Source organism: Vicugna pacos, chromosome 7, assembly GCF_048564905.1.
Source record: "Vicugna pacos chromosome 7, VicPac4, whole genome shotgun sequence".
NCBI lineage: Eukaryota > Metazoa > Chordata > Mammalia > Artiodactyla > Camelidae > Vicugna > Vicugna pacos.
This window is the reverse complement of record NC_132993.1, coordinates 82,955,250-82,971,371: the sequence shown is the minus strand read 5'-3', so window position 1 is coordinate 82,971,371 and position 16,122 is coordinate 82,955,250. Positions and strand designations below refer to the sequence as shown.

The window sequence follows — 16,122 nt, the reverse complement described above, 5'->3', positions numbered from 1 at the left end:
TTATTTAACCACAGAACCATTGTTCCATGGAGCGATAACTGAAATCCACTGAAACTAATGTGTGGGATGTGAATGCTAGTCACATGGCTATAATATTCATGCCTTCATCCGTCACTGCACTTATCCTGCTAGAATGTGTGAGTTCTGGTGAAAAATGGATTAGGAAGCTAGAAGAGAATCAGCTTCCAACTGATTGAGAAACTGTCCCAGAAAAAAAGTTGGAAAATATACAAAAAGACCAAGGCATATTGAGAATAAAAGGAAAAGTGTCCATATCTGAAAAAAGAGGGTCCTGGAAGATCAAAGGAATATGAAATTTTGTTGGATGAACTACTAGTTGGTTGCAAAAAGAGATAGTGATAAGGTTAAAAAACTCAATGGTGGCAAATATGGTGGTCTAGCAGGGTTTCTCAGCCTTGGCACTACTGATGTTTTGAGCTGGATAACTCTGTTATCTTTGTTGTGGCGGGGCTGTTTTGTGCATTATAGGCTGTTTGGTGGCATCTCTGGCTACTTACTAGCAGACGCCAGAAGCATCCCTTATAATGTGACATCCAAAAGTGTCTTTAGACATTACCAGATGTCCACTGGGAGGCAAAATTACCCTTGATTGAGAACTACTGGTCTATGATTAAATGCAGTCACTGAAAGAACAATGGAAAAATGGATAACCTTTAATTCAACAGATCTAATGGAAAGCAGAAAAGGAAAACACAAAGAAACAAAAAGAAAATGCAATAAATAATCCGAAGAAAGACGGCAAAAACAAGTCCCAATAAAACAGTAAGTACAATAAATGTAAATGTTTAATTTCAGCCAATTAAAAGTCAGAGACTCCCAGACCAGAATAAAAAAAGGACACACAAAGAAGTATGTTTAAAAAAAAGACAAAGATTGAAAGTAAAGAAAAGAAAAAGGTAGCTCAAGCAAACAAGAAGCAGAAGAAAACTGAGACTAACAGTTTTGAATGGTTAAAAAAAAAAAGGTAGAATTCAAGGCAAAGAGTAGAACAAGGAACACAGGCAGATCTGTGGTAATAAACTGTAACAAACTGTACAGGAAAAGATATGAGCATCATGGACATTCATCCATGTAATATTTAGCATCAAATCTGAAAAGTCTAAAATGGAAACAAATATAGAGAAAGATAAATTAAAATTAAAATTAAAATTTTTGATAGTAATTTTCATACACTCCATTCAAAAAAAAGGAAGAGACAAAAAATTCAAATATACAACATATTATTGAATTGATATGATTGAAATTAAATTCACACACATACATGTGCATCAGGGGGAGGGAGAGAATCCTTGCTTTGTGAGGTACCCTACGAACTGAAACTTGCGCATATCAGAATTGTGTCCTTGTTTTGCCTGGTTCTGTGGGAACTGTTACCACTGTATATTTATATAATATAAAATTAAATATTACACATATTTATCTGTAATACATATATACAAAACCTCTATATATATATACAGATATCTATATAATGATATTCTCTCTCTCTCTCTCTCTATATATATATATAGAATATTCTCTATCTCTAGATAGATGGTAGGTAGAATGAACCTTAGTCACAACAAAAATACACTTATTTATGACCAGACTTGGAATATTTACAAACATTGAGCAGGGATAGGTCACAGAAGAAGCCTCAAAAAATTAAAAAAAAATCAGTTTGATACAGATCATAATCTCTAATCTCACCCAAGTGAAGCAACCAAAAAGTACAGAAAAGAATATAAGTCCTCAGGCACAGTTTCTAGGGGTGCGTCAAAGATGCCATTTTAGGGAATTTTTAGTTTTAATTTTGCTCTGAGTTACCATCTCTTTATTTGTTGAAATTTGAATGCGTGAATGTACTCTAGTTTCATTATGATTGAAATTGCTGAGTGAATTCTAGCATGGCATAGGAATAGCATGGTACGGCACAGTATGATAATATGATTTATTAAAATTCTAATTAATAAGAAGGCTAGTTTTGCAAACTATGATCATATTATGCCTACTGTATCTATTCAATTCTATTTTCATAATTTTAATTGCACATTTATTTCATGTTTCAGCAGTTTTATTAAGGGCTGCTTGCAACAGAGTCAAAGGAATGGCTATTTTTAAACATTGATCATCCTAAAGAGGGTCTTCAGGTATTAAATATTATTTTAATATTGGAATGTGAAATGAAGAGGCAAAAAATACTCAAATAGGTTCGCTCTAATTAATTTAGCATTCGGATGATTAGAGAGGTCTTAATTGTATCCTTCAATTTATGTATCTTAACCCAATTATACAATAGTGTTCCCTCAGTGTGAGTTAAGTCATGGACATTGCTGAATCTTTAACCTGAAGTTTAGAAGTCATAAACAATCAGATTTCACTTGTCGAAGTCTAGTAGGTGTCACTGAATGAATCATTGCAAAACTACTTCCCGGAAACACTGATGTCTAGCGAATCTGCCTCTATGTACTTGTTTTTGACCAAATCATAAGCTTCTGTGCATTTACTGACAATTAAAATCTCTTTCCAGGTCCCTGTTGGTTTGGTAGGAAGCTTTTATCTATCATGTAGAAATGAAGCGACTGAGGGCACGTCTAAGGGCCATATAGCTAGGCTCAGTGAAGCCTGGGGATTAGGGGAATTGGCCATGATGGATCCAGAGACTAGAGCTCCCTGACAAACTAGATCAAGACGCGCTGTGTCCATCAACAGGCAATAAACACACAGTGTCTTATCAATTCTGTTCAAGGATCCCAAGAAGACGGTTACAGTTTTCTCTCCATCTTGGAGACAAGGAGCCTGAAGCTGTGATGGCAGTACCTAGCTGGGGCCCCACATCCAGCCAGTGGCAGAGTCTGATTCTAAACCAGGTCAAGCTGTCACTGAAACCCCAAGGTCTTTCCCCATTCTGTGTCACTAGGAGAGAGAGAATTCTTTGTCACTCTCCTCTAGTTCAGGAACCACTCCATGAACGAGGTCACCCAAATGCAATTTCACTGTTAAAATAACAGTAATGTTACTGTTACTGTCCCATCACTGGGCTCCTGGCTAAAGACACACTGGTGACTCAGTGACAGTGACAATGAGCAGGGCCACACGTGCCCTTCCAAATCCAGATGTCTTACTTGCTATGGCAGAAGAGAAGCCACATCTGCCTGGAGAGCTGTGGAGGTCAGAGCTGAAAGCATCACCTGGTCTCCCGTGGACAGCTGGAATGGTCCACACCCGATGTTGCACCTGCATGTGCCAAGCTGCCCCCAAGGGCAGCGTGGGGTCTGTCGCCAGGGTAGGCAGCTGTGTGGCCTTGGGAACCACTAACTTGGGCTCCCTCAGTTGTGAAATGACAGATTAGATGAAATCACCTAGCTTTATGATTTGCTCTTTGGCAAGACACTGCCAATCTGGCAGATGAGTTACTAAGGACCTACAAATGATGAACTTTTAAGGTTCACAGATAATTCTGGATTTGGAGTTTGTTTTAGAAATGCTCTGCCGCCGAAAGCGTTGGCATTTTGCGTTAAATCACTTCACAGCTGTAGATGCGCAGCTACTGTGAGAAGAGCAAACTGTCAGATTAAGATGCTAAGACGATGAGCTGTGTTTGCTTTCATTTTAGTCAAAAATGTCACGTTCACACCAGATCTTATTCATTCATGGAGTTTCAGGGCGCTTGATACTGCGGATGGCCCCTTCCTTCCTGTAACGTCCTCTCTCCCGTCTTCTGTGATGTGGTAGCCGAGATCTGGTCCTCCTCTCCATCACGCCTCCACCTCCTTTCTGAGCTCCCCCTCTGCCTCTCTCTCTGGCAGGGGCTTTCTGGTGCTTTCTGGCTGCACACAACCCACGAGTGAACCCTACTACTCTGCGGGCCAATTACTGCAGATCTGCACCCCAGCCCGGATCTAGGGCTGAACTCCAGACGCATCCATTCCTTCATTATGGATGAAGGTGTCCACCCCTTCCTTCTCCCTTCCAGATGCTCCTCTTCCCACCGTTCCCCGACTTGAGAAATAAATGGCACTGACTCTCACCATGGCAGAAAGGTATGGCTGTGAAGAGCTGATTCAGAACCAGATCTGGGGCCCCAAACTTAATGGTCTAAGGTGCTAAAAAAAAATCAATATTCTTTTTCATAGTAGGGGATGGGTGGGAAGGGGACAGGGGCAAAACCGAGGGGGGCAAGCTAGTCTAAAGGGGGAGGCTGACGCTTAACTCCAGCTCACAAGAGCCACGTAGAATCACAGGCTCACTCTACCCAACTGAGGGCTTTTGTGAGAGAAGCCGGAAATGTGGATTTCAGCGTGAAATCTCTACATTTAAAAATGCTGCCAACCAATCAAATTTAAGACAATACAGACTAAACAAAATAAGAGTGGTGGGCTGTTATTTGACAGCTCTGTTTTAGACTGATGGTATTCAAACACTTATTCAAGAACTGTTTTTAGAGCAAATTAAATTTTACCTGTTTGGAAGTCCAATTTAGCAAGTAACCACTATTCGTGTAACAATTTCAAAAACCATGGTTTTCCATCTTTATAGCAAGGTGTGTGCTTTATAGCTCACTGAACTGATTGTAAAAACTTTAAGAGAGCCAAAAATAAGTTCCTAATAGCTAGCTTGTTACACAAGAGCCCCAAATTTTATGATAAAAACGGTCCAGTTTGTGAAATACTGATAACAATCATCTGATGCCTGTGATGTTACGTCTGGCATTGTGTGTCTGAATGTGTGACTATTCCGTTGCCCAGACTGAATGTAGAAAGCCCCGTCTCTGTCGAACGTGGGTCCTCCAGCCATTATACCCTGACTTGCTGATTCACCAGCATGAACGTGTCAATTTTCACCACACCTGATTCCATCATGTAAAATAGATGAAACACATTTTTCATGTCAATTTCTTTTCATCATCTCGACTCTGTGACATTTATTTTCTCCAGTCGCTTTCCTTTCAGCCAGCACCCTGTTTGTCAGCCTGTAATGTGCCTGCTCTCACAGCCCGTGTAATCCATTATGTCTTTTAAATACACAGAAGTAAAAATGCTGAAAGAGGGCCTATGATTATGTTGAGAACAAAAGTGAAATTACTCCACAAAGATGTGTGTACCGTTGCTTTGGTCTTAGAAACACATGGATTTAAAAATAAGCTTTCCCTATAAACTTATTCATAAGCACAAAAGCTTCTAAATGGTCACGATGTCTGTGTCTGGCCACACCTCGCCCTGCCAGCTCCTGATTCTCTCTCATGGAATCGAGGTGGTAAAAGATGCCTTAGCGTGTGGTCTTCAGGGTGTTAGAGTTTGGTGTATAACACCGTTGACTGTGAACTGTGCGTTTTAGTAAAATGATCGCATTCCCTAAAATAGTAAAGCATCCATAAAAGTGAATGACGTATAGCACAGGGAACTATATTCAATATCTTGTAGTCACCTATGGTGAAAAAGATTATGAAAACGAATATATGTATGTTCCTGTGTGGCTGAAGCATCGCGCTGTACACCAGAAACTGACACAACATTGTAAACTTCAATAAAACAATATACACATGCATATATATATATATACATATACATAATAGAAAAAGCCAAATCTGACTCCATGTTAGCTCTGTTCCTTTGGCTTTAACCCTGTGCCCTGTGTTCTAGGCTTAGTCTTGCTGGCTCTGCACTCACGTAAAGATAACAAAGTTGCAGAATAGAGGATAACGTTCGTTTTGTTGGAGGTTTTGCAGGAGCACCATGAGCTGGCCCAGGTGGATGGCTGCAAGAACAAAGAATTCCTACACCAAGAAGTTTGCAACAATCCACCACACTACCTTCCCTGTTTTTTTGTATAAAAGGAGCCTGTATTCTGACTGGGGGATGATGGTTCTCCAGCACATTAGTCTGCCATCCGCTCGGTCTGCCAGCTTTCCGGATAAAGTCGCTATTCCTTGCCCCAACACCTCGTCTCCTGAGTTAGGACTCGGCAACATATATAAAAGTGAATGATGAATTACAGACTTGTTGGACACCCAGACCGCGCGCACAGACTGTCACTTCTGCGGGACTCGGGGCTGTCCTACTCACCGATGAGGTACATGCCGATCCAGTCCCCAGCGTCCACCTCCTCCTTTATGTCCCAGTGGATCACCAGGTCCTGGGAGTGCCCGATGGAGTAGTAGGAGCTGCTGACCATGAGCGTGGAGCGGCTGTCGGAGGTGACCAGGTCGGTGTCGCTGGTGGAGCGGGGGATGGTGACGGCGCCGTGGGGGCCGTTCCTGATGGCCATGCTGTGGAACTGGCCCGGGTTGTAGCTGTGGCGGAAGGACTCCTTGCAGCGGCGACGGTTCTGGGAGTTTCTGGATGGAGATGCCATGGCGGCCAGGCCTAAAAACCTGTTCTGGTACAAATTCTGTTGGGGGCAAACAGACAGTCAGCAGGGGTGGGAGATGCCGGCTACGCGGTCAGTCACTGTCTTCACAGGGAAGGGAGGGGATGTGGGAATGCAGCCTCCCTGGGAAGGTCAGAAACAGACATAGAGCATCTTTCTCAGGGCATATGCTGAGCTCTGGGCTCACACGGGGAAGGCAAGAATGATACGCAAACTCACCAATGGCCGTGCCTCCCCCAGCTCCCTCCTGCTTGCTTAGTATCAAAAGGCCAGGCATGTCTGCAGGCCAGCCCTGGAGATGCGACTGCCCCTAGACAGAGTGCTATCTCTTGAGTCCACGAGCATTAATTCAATCGGATCCAATTTTTTCCTTCGTTAGGGTAAATAATGGTTGTTGTCACTGAACGTTTTAGCGATCCCTGCAGCATTCAAGGCCCTACACGCAGCCCAGAATTAGAGGTGGTCCCTGCTGGGTAAGGCTGTCACTCGCTCCTCTTCCATTTACAACTCTTTCACTCTACAGAGTGTCTCTGGGCTGTCTGACATTCTTATTAAGGATCTCAGATAGCCTCGTAATCTTCAAACACTGCAATTTTCACTAAAACCCCATTTCAGAGGACCCGTGTCTCCCTCAGAGCCAATGTTATTGCAGCAAACATTGCAACTGTTGAGGAAAAAAAAAGGCATTTTTTTTTAATTGTAAATTTACAACACTGAGCACTTAAAACGGGCTGAGCTGATGCAGAGCAAGAACTCGACTGTCTTGGATCCAGAGAGCTTTCCAAACACGGGCCACAGGGCATCTTATGGAATTAGGACAAAGGGTTCTTTTTTGAAACAAGCAAGGGTGATTCTGACTTCATCGAAGGTTACTAAAATTGGAGTTTCAATGCACATCTTTGGGGCTGCTGGCTATAAAAGTACACGCTGTTGTACAAGTAATAACACTTCTGTTTTCAAGAAGAGAAGATTAAGGCCTTCAAATGTGTCGAATCATGCTGCTTAGATCCCTGGGACTGTAATTTATCACCCACATCCATCAAATCCAAGTTACCGACTTTTCTGTTTACCAGCCACGAGGACCAGATCCCAGCACCCGTCTACTCTTTAGACGATATAAAGTCAACTGAGCAGTAATTTAGATCTGTTCTTTTTCCATCTCCCCAGACCAGGCACTTGTAAAAAGTCTATTAACCTGATAAAGCCTGCTGCTGGCATTCGGAGCCTCAGGCCTCCGTGGCCATGTGGCGTGCCTATCCGTTCATTATTTGAGTCTCTTGTTCGGAATTTTTCTGGCCCCACGGGCAGTAACCATGGAATTACCATCGGCAGAAAAGCCAGACTTCAGAAAGCATCTCATTACACTATTGGTACCATATGTCTTATTTTTGGGAAAAAAAAAAAAAAAGGCTTGCCACTGCAACAGCATGAAAATAGATGGACCACACTGTTGCCTGGAAACCGGTCCACCTCTCCGGAAGATGGGCACAGTCTTGAGCCCAGGAAGCACGAAGGGCCCACCCACCTCCCAGGCACCCTGTCTCTTCTGGGCTGTTAGGGGAGGATCCCGGTAACCTGACCACCACGCAGGGGGCTTTGTCCAGAAACCTTTGTAGAATCTCTAAAACAAGGAAGGCTGTTGCTGGAGAGCATAATGTTTCTCCTGTTTGTATGTACTTTCTGTGTACTAAGAGCATCTTACAGTGTCCTTATGGAGATGAAAAACGACTACTTGGAATTAAATGAGATAATCGTGTCTATGATTATGGCTTAGACCAAACCATGGGCAAATTTAGAGCAGCACCTCCCAGTTTCCTGAGACAACTCATTGGATCTTTCTAGTCCTCCGTTTTCTCATCTGTAAATGGAATGCTGTCAGAATTCAATGATAACGCAAATCAAGCTCTTACCATAGCAAGTGCTCAATAAATAAAAATCCGCTACTAAAATACCGCTAGCGTTGCTTGAGGAAGAGAGTCGCCCTGCAGTGGAGGTCCCAGGCAGTCGGCCAGGCTCCCCTACTGGCCAAGGGCCCCTCACATCATCCCCAGAGCTTCACACTTGAAGTCATCCTGCAACAAACCTACCAACCATTTAGTCATGGCCCTCCAGCTTTCCTTACAAAACCGAAATAGCCAACATTCCACAGGGCAGCATGTTTATAAAGATAGATTATAGTAAATCTATTTAGCAGTAATTTAGGTCTGTCCTTTTTCCACCTTCCAAGACCAGGGCATCTGCAAAAGGTCTGTTAACCTGATAAAGCACAGAACTGGCATTCGGCCTCTTGGGATTTCTGAATGGCCACGTGGCGGGCCTATCCATTCATATTTGAGTCCCTTGTTAGGAATTTTACCAATCTGCCACTTTTTTGGGTAAAACGTCCTTTGCTTTTTGGGTAAATACACCTCCCTTTATTTGTCAGGTGAGAGCCTGAGTGGGACGTGTTTGCGTTAATGCTAAGGCCGAGAGATCTTTATCCATGTGGTGTCAAAAAAGATTACAGTGTGTTTTTCCTTCACTGGAGACACTTCTGCTGGGATAATTTTTCTTAGAATTCCCTGGATATCAGGCAAGTCTCCTGAAACTGTCAAATTACACCAGTGATCACTGTCTACGTGGTGGGAACAAAGGCATAGATAGAAAGGGACATTAGTCAAGGAAGACGTTCGACAGTAATTTACCAGACTGAAGTGATGGCAGTGGCCTGGAATAAGAAAGGCACCCTCAATGCTGCTCCTTGAAGACCGGATGCCCCTCTCGTGCCCTCACCCCAGCCTTGCCCGAGTGCTCCCCACTCACACTTGCAGGCAGAATTTGCATTCTGATTTGAGGTTAATCTCCCAGCACCAAGTCTGCTATAACCCCTCCTTACAGCCTTTCCCATTCCCAAGGGAATGGGTCTTTCTGCTCCGCGATCCCTCAGGAATCTTATTCCCCTGCAAAGATTCTCATTGGATTTTTGTTACTTGACCTGTTCATGCTCTGCCCTATGCTGTGAAGACCCCTAAGTCAGGGTTTCTCGCTCTTTCTACCCCTTGGATCTGGCATGACTTCCAACACACACACACACACACACACACACACACAAAGTGCTAAGAACTTTAATACACAAAATTTACTTTATTCAGTTATATCCTGTCTTGTTCCAGAAACAGTTTAAGATGACTAATAAAAATTGATAAAATACAGAAAGACATGATAACTTAGCAGTAGCTGGTGCAGAGGGTGAAAAAATTAGAGACAAAAAGCTATGTGGGGAGACAGCTAGCAGAAAACTCCACGCCGGCATGTCCTGAACAGGTGTTATTGTTAGAGACGCGCAGCAGCTGCTTCTCGAGTGCAGCAGGTGGATAGTTGACTCTCAGTCTGGTTCCTTCCCCGCCATGCTTTCCCCAGGCTTTCACAAGTGTTCTCGTTTACATTATAGACTCATCCGGCTGGAAGAAGCAATTTAATCACTCTCCCTTCACATCTGAACCGTGGGAGATGGAGGAGGATCTGCCCTGTTCTTAAATAGCCTTGGATAAAAGACCACTTTCTTCCCAGACAGCCATTCTGTTGTTTTACAACCTCACATTTTCTTCCTCATCTCTAAGGCAAATCTCTTCTCCTCCCTCCCGGCACAGGGGAGGGGCGGCTTTCCCACTCTGTGGATGATGAGGAAGTTAACGCTATCACTAAACTGTTCCCAGCCTTTTCTGTGTCCCACCAAGTAATTCAAATTCAGGCAACAGACACTGGTAAGAAAACCACAAGAACGTTAGTAAAGTTTCAGTAACATTGTGATTTCCTGATTAACGGTTGTCATCGAGGGCCCCTAGTTACGGGCTATGCTGGGCATCGACTTGAACTGACCCTTGACAAAGTGGGTCCAGTGAGTGAGCCACAGAAAACAATCTGATCACATTGTGTCCTACTTTGTAGGGAGTGAGATCCCATCTGCTGGCCTGTTTCCTACTTGTAGCGGAGGGGCCAACAATGACGTTTTGTTTACTTGTTTTGCTTTTCGATGAAAATAACTCGTAATTGTTGAAATGTTTTGAATTAAGTAATATGTTCTTCGATGATTTTTTAAAAATCTTGGAATAGACCTTGTATGTTTAATATGATTAATATGCATTACAGTACGTTAGCAAAAACAAAATCTTCCAGAAGGAGACAGAATCTTAACAGCAAAAAAATCATCACTTCTGGGGAAGGAACAAGTTACTATGTATATCCTTAAAAACACACACACACACACTGGGAGACAAAAGATTTGGCTGTGTCAATTTCTGACACAGTCATTAATAGCTTTTCTGTTTTGGAATAGAAAGCCGTGAGGGCTGTCTCAGAATAAAAAGAAAGCAGACAAAAGGCATCTCCAGAACAGAGAAAACGATTCTTCAAAATTGAGTCTACACTCAGAAATCAAAAACTGTGGGTGAAAAACACACAGAAGGAAACTTCATTAAAGTATACAGGATGAGGGTATAGAAACTGGCATTAGTTAGTGGGAAGAAAGAATATAGGAGTTTTTGAGTTCATGAACACATTTTATTTTGAGCAAGTAGAGGCCCGAAGCATTTTTATCCTATACCCAGCTCTTGTTATGCCGTGGACAGTGTGGCGGTGGTAATGAAACTTCAGAAATATTATATACCTTGTCTTTTTTTGCAATGGATTTGAGAGCATTTACAACCAAAGATGTAAACAAGGAAATAGGGAAATACCAACCAGACAGAAATCAAGAAGTAGCAATAAGAAAGAGAATGATAATCATTATGAACATTCACTCAGTGCAGGGAACTTGGTGCATTATCTCATTAAAACCCTATCAACCATCACCCTTCAAGTTGGTGAGAAACAGCCCAGGATGGTTAATCAGCTTTCCCCAGGTCACAACTTTTACAGCAGGAAATAGGGACTTGAGCCAATTCTGTGTGATTATAAGTGGGTACTTGTATCACTCATAAGCATTCTCTCCAAATTATAACGTGGGGAGTTATAAAGTTGCAGAACTGACCCTCAGATACTCCTCTGAGATTCGTGGCACCAAAAGATAAAACAAAATGTAGTGCTTGTGATCAGACCATCGGAATGTTTTTCTCCCTCCATGTTCTTAATAAGATGCTCCATTTTAGACTCTATGTAGGGAACACCACATGATGTGGTGAACAATATCTTAAAAGACTTTTTAGAAAAAAAATCACAAATGTCGTGGTAGATTGCTTGGACAAGTTTTTGACAAAAAGTGAGGTCACAAGGCAAAGAGAGTTATTAGGGGCTGAAGGAACAGGCTTTAGGTGTTGCCTTTGACCACATTCAAAAGTTCCCTTGACTTTTTCCGCCCCGATGCCCCAAACCTCCTGCTCTCAGCTCAGTGCCTATTCTCAGTCCTGAATCTCCCTCTCTGGCCTCGATACTAATGAAAGAAATGTCCACGTTATTGAGGTATGGGGAAGTCACTCTGGCTCATACATGAGTTCACTTGAATTTTATGTTAACTAGGAGAGTTTATTGGTGGCCTACCAAACACACATGGTGTTCCTGCTTTGATTATTAAAGAAAAGGGCACATTGACCAGAAGTGAAAAATGTCCATGCTAAAAATTAAGATGAAATGCCTCCCTTCCTGGGACGCCAGTGCTGGTCCTTCTTCCATGATATGGCTTGCTCCCCAGGTGCCAACCCCGTACTGACTTGCTGTGTACGTGCTGATTTGGTTTTTTGAAACCTTGAAGGACTGTATCCCTGACTTGCTTGATGCTCTTTGTTCTGACAAGATATAAGACTGTGCTGAAAACCACGCTTCTCCAGAGCAGTTCCTCACAGCAACCTGAGAGACTGTCTTCCGGGCTATAGTCCTCAGTTTGGCACAAATGAAACTCTTTTCGAGTCCTATTGTAGATTGTTTATTGATTATTTTTGTTGACCATGCAAATAAGCCAGAGCCCGAGGGACGTGTTCTCTCTGCAACTGTCTTACTTCTCAAATTACTTCTTACCAGTGCCCCTCTAGTAGGATGCAAACGCCAAGACAGCATCGTCCCTCCCTAGTTCTTTTAGGTCTGCATTTCCAGCTGAAGTTGTGCCGGGAAAGAATGTAGCGAATGCTCAGGGAATGGATGGATGAATGAGTGAATGGGTGGGCACAGAGGTGTTACGGGCTGGGCGCATCTGCCTCTCCTCTCTGAGAGCCATGGCATGATGCTCTGTTCCCTGAGCTCAGGAAACCATCTCAGTGCCCATTTTTGTCTCAAGCACAAGACTTGGTGCCCAGAATCCCGCAAGTTACTGGTTCCTGAATGACACTGGTCAGAAGGGAGAGTTGAGGATGAAACTAAACACTGCCACTGCCCTTTTCTCCACCTCACCTCCTGAGATCTGAGTCCTGCCCATATATGTGTATGTCTGCTGTTGTGAGTAAGGCTGTGGTATAGAGGCGGGAGTGGGGGCCTGAAGTGGCCCTGACCCCATGAGATGGTGGAGTCCTTCTGAGGAGGAGGGTGGGAGGTGATTGCAATACCACCATCTCTGTCCAACTCTTCAGCTCCTGGGCACCCATCCCTGAAGCTGTGCCTCCAGCCTGTGATTTTAGTCTCAGAGCCATGTGCCGAAAACTCCCTCTTCTGTGCTGGCCATGGTGCAGAAGAACATCACAGAGTTACATAAACTAAATTGTGTGGGCTCCTTTTCTTTGAAGAAGAAATAGAATCCCACACATTGGCAGCTGAAAGGGAACACTAGGCAGAGACGATTTTAACAAGCAAACCAAGCCAAGCCAGGGAGTAGCCACATAAGAAGTCAGGATTTAAAAGACAAGGGACTTGTTAAAATGACAGTCAACACATTCTTTTGACACATAAAGCCTCATCATTCATGAACGAAGTCTAACAACACATCTGAGAGAGTCAAACAGCCCGACCCCCATGTCTCTGGGGCCCCACTGATGGAGAGGGAGGTCTTTGCTTGTGGCTCAGATGCCCATCTCTCTGCTCACACCTGAGCGGGGTGAGCAGGACAGCCGGCCACGCTTTGCTGGGTGCGCACCTTTCCCTGCTTTGGCTAAGTCTGGAATTCCTGGGTGCGTCTCTGGGTCACTCTGGAGGCTTACACTTGGAGGTGCTCAAGAACCAAGATGTCAACATCTGGGCAGTGTGACTGGAACAGTGGGCAGGGGCTGGGGGATAGGAGAGAGAGGAAGGTAGGAGGTTGGGGGGCCCGCCCATGTTATTTAGGGGAGATCCCAGATCCCTAGTACCTCTTTCTGTTCTACACTAAAAGGAAAAGGTCATTGAAAGTGGTAGTCCTGTGTGTGTGTGTGAGAGAGAGAGAGAGAGACAGAGAGAGAGAGACACAGAATGAATGGGTGTGCCCAGATGCGACAACGTTCCTGTCTTTCCGTTTTCAATGTTAATCAGGTCCATTTCTTCCTCAAGAGGGTCCCACCCTGACGGATGGTGGAAAAGTTCCTTCTTTACCTATTTTTTTCCCTCTAAGAAACTTCTTTCTTATAGTGACTACACATTTTTCTTCATCTAGTTTTCCTCCTCAACTGAATCTCTCGAGACAGAGACCTAACCACAAAGACACATAGTAACCTAGGAACCAAGGTACAGGAAAGATCTCTGATAACTCGTACCATAAAATCAGCATCCAGCATCCAAACCACCACTACCGTCAAAAGAGACAGTGTGAGGGAACGGAGAGCTTAAGAACTTACAGCCTCCTGAAACTGACAACGTTGCAAATCAACTCTACTTCAGTTAAAAAAAAAAAGCAAAACCCAAAAAGGCTCATTTGCATAGGGAGTAAAACCGTGAAAAATCTAGAACAGCTTAAGTTGCGAAGTACACGTAGGACTGGTCTTTCTAGAACTAACTGTTTTCACCCTTACCAAGAAAAATGCCCTCTTGAAACTGCCTGAATTTTTTTATACACACATTTATATGTATATATCTCTATATATTCTCTTTTCAGATTCTTCTCCATGATTACTAGAAATTGAATCTAGTCCCCTGTGCTATACTGTAGGACCTCCTTGTTTATATGTTTTATGTATAGTAATGTGTATCTGTGAATCCCCAGCCCCGAATTTATCCCTCCCCACCCTTCCTCCTTTGATAACCAGAGTTTGTGACTTGTGGGACAATAAAAAATGCACTAAGCTTCTTTACCTATTGACACAGGAGAAAAGAATGTGCTTTTATCTCCCAGAACCATCAGGGATAGTCCAGCCAAGTCAGGGTGTCCACGCTCCAGGACCTTGCTGCCCACTCGGGAGGCAGCTGGAGGGAGTGCGGGGCAGGGGAGCAGCTGCATGTCACCAGCATCCTCCCCACCCCCCTGGGCAGCAGTGAGGAACACCCCGACACCTGTGGCCCCGTTCCTGGAACTCGGAGGGGCAGCTGAGCCGAGCATGGGTGACTGTGTCTCTTCCATATCCAGAGTACCACTGCCTGCTTGCCCACAGTCCTTCCTGTCTCCCAAACCCGACTGATGAAACCAAGCCACACAGACTGCAGAGTGAGCTGTGGGAGGTCCTGTCATGCCTGGCTCCTGCCCACTAGGAAGCAGAGATCCCACCTCCGCCCAGAGGGGCAGCAGCCCGCCCTGACCACAGTGAGTGACGGCAGAGCTGCGAGGGAACCCAAGCCCCACGGTCTGCCTCTCTCCAGAAGGACATCAGGCTGGTGGAGAATGTGTGTTTGCCTCCTATTTTTGGGAACCTGATCAGATTTGGTGGCTAATAGGCAATGCGGCCAGGCAATGAATGCAGTTGTAAGAAGGACATTTCAGTAGGATTTCAAGTGAAGTGCTAAGTGTGCATACATATTGAAGTCAATTCTCAAAAGTAACTTCATATCTGCTCTGGAGGTTCCAGCTGCTACACACACGCTCTCTCTTTTTTTCGTTATTGAAGTATTGTTGATTTACAATGTTGTGTTAGTTTCTGGATATGGAAACTCCTTAAAAAACTAAAAATAGAGTTACCATATGATCCAGCAATTCCATTCCTGGGCATACATCCAGAAAAGCCAAAAACTCTAATTTGGGAAGATACATGCACCCCAAGTTCATAGCAACACTATTTACAATAGCCAAGACATGGAAGAAACCTAAATCAACAGGTGACTGGATAAAGAAGTTGTGGTATATATATGATGGAATACTACTCAGCCATAAAAAAGAATGAAATCATGCCATTTGCAGCAACATGGATGGATCTAGAGATGATCATACTAAGTGAGTAAGTCAGAGAAAGACAAATACCGCATGACATCACTTGTATGTGGAATCTACAGACGTTCTCTTTTAAATTCTTCCGCCCCCTGGAAGGTTGAGCCCTCCATCACTGGGTGGATGTTTAAGTAAACTCTGCTCTTGGTTTTCCTCTTCCTTCCTTTATCCCGTTCAGTGAGCAAATGTTTACTGGGTAATTAGTATGGACCAGACGCCATGCTCAGTATTGAGTATGGATACAGAGATGAATTAAACAATGCTCCTCCCCTCAGAGAGCTTTGTGCAGGAGGCAGATATTTAAGCAGTGAACTATGACACAAGACTAGGGCAGTGACTAGAGTGGTGGGCGAGGTCCACCACTCCCCTCTAGGAGGGAGAGAGATGCAGGGAAGAACTTCCCAGGAGGGGAACAGGGAAGCTGAACTTGGAAGGAGCAGTAGGAAGGTCACCAGCTAGGCAAGGGCAGAGAGAAATCCAACCCAAGCAGAAGGAACTCAGTGTGTAAAGGCCCAGCTTTACAGAAAAGC

General features: G+C 43.9%; 1 protein-coding gene across 2 annotated transcripts in view; it reads right to left on the bottom strand.

The window, feature by feature from the left end:
- The window catches only part of HECW1 (HECT, C2 and WW domain containing E3 ubiquitin protein ligase 1), a 316,328-nt gene that overhangs the window by 158,982 nt on the left and 141,224 nt on the right, over positions 1–16,122 (bottom strand). For both annotated transcript variants that reach the window (XM_072965253.1, XM_072965254.1), the window contains exon 2: positions 6,066–6,390. In XM_072965253.1, coding sequence (XP_072821354.1) covers positions 6,066–6,390 — 325 coding nt within the window. The remainder of the gene's footprint in view (positions 1–6,065; positions 6,391–16,122) is intronic.